Source organism: Nyctereutes procyonoides, unplaced genomic scaffold, assembly GCF_905146905.1.
Source record: "Nyctereutes procyonoides isolate TBG_1078 unplaced genomic scaffold, NYPRO_anot_genome, whole genome shotgun sequence".
Taxonomy (NCBI): Eukaryota; Metazoa; Chordata; class Mammalia; order Carnivora; family Canidae; genus Nyctereutes; species Nyctereutes procyonoides.
This window is the reverse complement of record NW_026575126.1, coordinates 67,395,645-67,401,259: the sequence shown is the minus strand read 5'-3', so window position 1 is coordinate 67,401,259 and position 5,615 is coordinate 67,395,645. Positions and strand designations below refer to the sequence as shown.

The window sequence follows — 5,615 nt, the reverse complement described above, 5'->3', positions numbered from 1 at the left end:
TGGCAGGGGAGTGAGAAGGTCACACTGCCAAAGAGCTTGTGGGATAGGAGATAAGGTTGCAACCATCTTTGGAACATAGAGTTGTCCTCACTGTAACTATATCTATGGCTAAACACACACAATCTTGAATGTAAGATCATGTTGTAAAACTTCCTCTGGCTCTGTCTTCCTTAATGCTCAGTCTTAGAGTGGTCACGTGGTAAGGCTCCATCCACTGCTCTCATGGCAGCCGTGAGGATGTAGCACATACGTTCAGCTACCTGCCCTGCCTGCAGTGTTTGGCAGGGTCCTCAGTAAAGCTCCTGCCTTCTCACATCACATAGGTCAGGCTGTGCTGTATGGAACATAAGCAAAGTGGAGAGTGACATGTCATCCAAGGCCACAAGACAGTTGGAGGACCTCTTTCTGCACAGGCAAAACTTATTCTGAAACACAAAGGTGATAGCGTAGGAGCCTAAGAGAGAACCTGCCTGAGCCCTGTGCTCCTAGATGGAGACGTGACCAGGGAGGGCAGGATGGCAGTGTCTTGGCTGAGAATGAGCAAGAGTGACCCTGTGATACTTCTGCAAGTGTGCAACTTATGCTTGCCCCTGATCACAGAGCATGGAAATCTGTGTCCCTGGTTCGCCAGGCCTTGATGATACCTTGTTGTTCAGGGATCAATCCAAAGTGGAGGAAGCCCAGAGCTCTGGTGGCAGTTTAACCTGCTGGTAGACCAGTGACACGGGAGGAAGCAAATGGCTTCTAGAATTTGTTGCTGTTTGAAGAATGGCAGCGGTAGCAAGGAATAGGTATATATGGAGCTAATGAGATTCAGGCTTAAAGCCCTTCCCTTGCAAGGGCACGTTACAACACCTGCTTCTAACGCTTTTGTGGTAGTTTTGAATTCTCTTCATAAAGAGCATCCCCCACGTCATATAAGCTTCAGATCCTGCAAAACCAGGACCAACCCCTGGGAAGTGCAATCCGGAAATGTACTTAAGGCAGGGTGCTGAGTCTGTAACTTTGAAACTTCTAACAATTCATTCCCAAAGGACAGGGATGGAGAAAACCACGGCTGCAAATTTAGTTGAATCTTTGTTAGCTTGTTCTTATTTTTGTCAGGGACACAAAGGTGAGTGATGGGAAAGAATTTGGGAAATGGGAAATGTATTTGCTGCTATCAGATTATTAAAAATAAGTACTTATCATACCATATTGGTTTCCCAGATCCAAATGCAAATGTGGGCGGAGATCCAGGCCTTGGAATACAGCCCTCCTTAAAAAAGGCAATTATAAGATTTCATTTTCAACAGTGTCTTTTATTGTCAAGCCCTTTGGCAAAGAAGTTGAAAGCAAGCCAAGCCTGTAATGGCTGCAGTGACGAATGGCATGCTAATTCATGGATTCTCATTCCCACCGCGGAAGTCACAATCTTGGACACTCCCTGAACACCAGAAATCAACACATCAACCTACTATGCTCAGAGCTGTGCCCTGATGGAAACAGACTCCGCAGACATGGCTGTTGCAAGCAGGAAAGGAGGTCACTAAAAAGGGGTTGGGTAGCTCCAGGATCACAGGCGGGATTTGGCAGAGACTAGTTCAGAGTCAGCCACAGGCCTGGTGTGAGTTGGCCTTAAAAATTGGCCCTAAAATTCCAATGGATTGGGCTTTACTTTAACCCTTGATACAGGTCACTGGCCAATGTGCATGGTCGCTGATGCCGTGGCAGCTAGTGTTACCAATAATGCTAAAATGGACTCTACTTGGTGCCAGTGTTGTGAAGCTACTGGTTCGGTTGGAAATGGCAGAGGTGGAGGAGACACTGAAGCGATTTCAGAGCCAGAAGGGAGTACAGGGCATCATCATGGTGAACACAGAAGGCATTCCAATCAAGAGCACCATGGACCATCCCACCACTACACAGTATGCCAACCTCAGGCACAGCTTCATCTTGAATGCCCGGAGCACTGTACATGAAATTGACCCCCAGAATGATCTCACCTTCCTTCGAATTCGCTCCAAGGAAAATGAAATTATGGTTGTACCAGATAAAGCCTATTTCCTGATTGTGATTCAGAATCCAACTGAATAAGCCACTCTCTTGGCTTCCTGCATCATTCCTTAATGTAATAGCCCCTAAGAGTGATGATGTTAATCATGTCAACCAACTGGCAGGTAGAAATCACCATAGAGCCTACTTAGACTGATCTAGTGCCCAAAGTTATTGAAGTCAACCCTCTGCTGGCCACTCACCCTTGAATTCTTGGGAGGACCTTCTTTCCTCACCTCCAGATTTTGGAGCAAGAGCTTTGAGCAGCCCACACACATGCTTCCTTCCGTCAGACCAGTTCACTTTGTCCCCCTTGGAAAAGTCTGTTTTTCTTTAACTAAAAATAACTAAAATGCTTTAAAAAAAATAAAATAAAATGGACTCTACTGGCCTGGCTTGTTCCAATCACCAGCTCACAATGTACAGCTCCATTTGGGGCTGGGTGTATCAGATTGGTCAAGACTGGACTTGATGACTATAGGCTAGTGGCAAGGGAAGCTGGGAAAGTGACACTTGGGCTTTTTTTTTTTTTTTTTTTTTTGCTTTATGTAGGAGGCATGTTTCAAAACCATAGGAATAGACAAGAGATTTGAACAGACCCTTCACAAAAGCAAATACATGGAGCACCTGGGTGGCTCAGTGGATGAACATCTGCCTTTGGTCATGATCCTGGGGTCCTGGGATCAAGTCTTGCATCTGGCTCTCCACAGGGAGCCTGCTTCTACCTCTGCCTATGTCTCTGCCTCTCTTTGTGTTTCTCATGAATAAATAAATAAAATCTTAAAAAAAAAAAAAGCAAATGCATGAATAGCCAGCAAGCACATGAAAAGAGGGTCAACGTCGTTACTTACCAGGCAAATGCAAACTAACACTACAGTGAGATGCTACTCTACATCCACCTGAGTGGCTAAAACTTAAGACCAACAACACCAAATGTTGACAAGGATCTGGAGCAACTAGACTCTCCTATGTTGTCAACCAGAGCATAAAATGTGACAACCACTTTGGAAAAACAGCTTGGCAGTCTCTTACGAAGTGAAATACACACTTATACAAATCACAATTCCATTCCTAGGTATTTACCCAAAAGAAAAGAAAACACATGTCCACACACAAAGACTTGTACACAAATGTTCATAAAAGGTTATTCCTAAAGACTCAAACCAGAGACAGTTCAAATGCTCATCAACAAATGAACAGATTGACAAATTACAAATTGTGATACACCCATGAAATGGAATACTGCTAAATGTTAAAAAGGAATGCAACAGCATGGATGAATCTAAAAACATCGAGGTTAGTGAAAGAAGCCCATCCAATAGGAGTACCTCCAGCAAAATTCCATTTTATTTACACTTTAGGGAAAAGAAATCTTTTCCATTGGGTTAGACAGCAGATAAACGGTTACCTGTAGCCTGGGGTGAGAGTGTGTTTAGTGGAAAGAGGCTCAATGAGGGACCCTTATGTGCTAATGGAAATGTCCTACATCTTGATTGTGGCAGTAATTTTGTGTGTATATACAGTCAAAACACATCCAACAAAAATGTGTGCATTTTATTGTATGTAAATTGTACCTCAATAAAATTTATTTTTGAGAAACATTAGGAAAATATGGGGGCCTACTCTCAGATAACTTACATTTCCTAGGGGAGTCAGGGGGAACACACCTTACTGAGCCCTGTGATGAGCCTTCAGTATTAAATGTGTGACCTCATTTAATTCCTCATAATAATCTGAGATATTTTTTCCCTCTTACCAATGAGAAAATTAGACTCTAGAAAATTGTCACTTATCACAACTAATAAAATGTTAAATTATTAATTAATTTTCAAAAAATAGCTTATTCACTTCACCAACATTTATGGAGTGCCTACTGCTCACAAAGCTATGTGCCAGGGTTCTGAGCTCCCCCATCCAGGAACTCAGAGCTGGTGAGTAAGAGTCATCGCAGAGAGCTGCAATCCAACAGGGGATGTGTGGGTGTGGGAGCAGTGCTGCACAGATCAGGGGAGGCTCCTTGAGTTTCAAAGTATTAGTGGGAGGGATTTACAGATTTGGGAAGATGGGAGTGTAAGGGCAGCAGAGGGAGAAGGGTTTTACAGCTGTCTAGAACTACTCAGATGGGCCTGGGCACAGATTTCCTGTGGATAAATATGATGTGGACAGGGCAGCCCTGGTGGCGCAGCAGTTTAGTGCTGCCTGCGGCCCAGGGTGTGATCCTGGGGACCCGGGATCGAGTCCCACATCGAGCTTCCTACATGGAGCCTGCTTCTTCCTCTGCCTCTTTCTCTTTCTCTCTCTCTCTCTCTCTCTGTGTGTGTGTCTATGAATAAATAAATAAAATCTTTAAAAAAATATATGGTGTGGACAGGTGGAGGAACTCAGGTCACACAGGCTCAGAATTGTTACAGTAGGAACTAGGGAGTCATAGCAGGGGTTTGAGCAGCACAGTGATGTGATCAAGGAGCAGATAAGGAAAGATCTTCCTTTCAGTGGCATTCATCTGGAAAACTCCTTGTCCATTCTAGGCCAGCTCAGATTCCACCTCTTTGGAGAAATCATTAAAAAAAAAAAATCATAGTGGGCAGCCTGTGTGGCTCAGCGGTTTAGCGCCGTCTTCAGCCCAGGGCGTGATCCTGGAGACCCGGGATCGAGTCCCACATGGGGCTCCCTGCATGGAGCCTGCTTCTCCCTCTGCCTGTGTCTCTGCCTCTCTCTCTCTCTCTGTGTGACTATCATAAAAAAAAAAATCATAGTGTAAGGCCACATGGAGAGCATCATCTTAAGGTTTTATATTACATTATATCACAATGTAAATACATCACAGTGTATCACAATCAAAACAGCAATAGGATTTATTGAACGCATATTATATGCTAGGCATTCGGCACACATTATTTAACTTAATGCCCCTAAAAACAGGTTTTGTTATCCTCTCCTTCTTGTGAATGAAGATGCTAGAGTAGAAAGAGATTAACTTCTACTCACGAGGCTGGTAAATGGCAGAGCCACAGTTTGAAGCCTGATCTGTCCAACTCCTGATATTTCACAATGAAACTTTTTGATTATGAGAGCAAATTTCTCCAATTGGTCCTACAGGGCTTACCCATCAGGATCAACAGGCTTGCTGGGGAACCTGGTCTGACCCCTGGTTGATGCCCCTGTCTGGTCCTACAGGGAGATGCAGCCAGGAGCTCTGTCACCACCCCATACCTGGGGGCACACCACTTGCATGCAGGATTCCCTCTCCTGCCTTCCAGACCCTCCTCTACGCTCCTCCAAGCTGCTCTCTATGCTGGCCATATCCTGAGGCTCCCTGCCCTCTGGCTTCTTGTTGGGTTTGACAATGGGAAGCCGGGTAGGTGATGGAGTGAAGGAAGAAAGTGGGGTCTGGGCATTCGTTTCTCAGCTGTCTGTCATCAGAGTCTCCACCAGCTGGCTGCTTCTTTGACCAGGGCCACAGGACCCTCTGATACCAGTTTCAGTGACCATGTCCTTTCCTAGCCCATCCGCCATGTCTACAGGCAATCATGGAGCCCAGGGCACTGCCTCAGTCTCATGGTTTTTCTCTCCCCTGCTCA

At 45.0% G+C, this 5,615-nt stretch overlaps 1 protein-coding gene across 1 annotated transcript; it reads left to right on the top strand.

The window, feature by feature from the left end:
* Window positions 1-1,785: 1,785 nt before the first annotated feature.
* Window positions 1,786-2,076, top strand: LOC129520302 (dynein light chain roadblock-type 1-like). The gene has a single exon (XM_055341416.1). The coding sequence runs from the start codon at window positions 1,786-1,788 to the stop codon at window positions 2,074-2,076; it is 291 nt and encodes a 96-aa protein (XP_055197391.1).
* Window positions 2,077-5,615: the final 3,539 nt, after the last annotated feature.

Excerpts from the sequence above, each read along its gene's own strand:
- LOC129520302 (XM_055341416.1), top strand. The coding sequence starts at position 1,786 with ATGGCAGAGGTGGAGGAGACACTGAAGCGATTTCAGAGCCAGAAGGGA.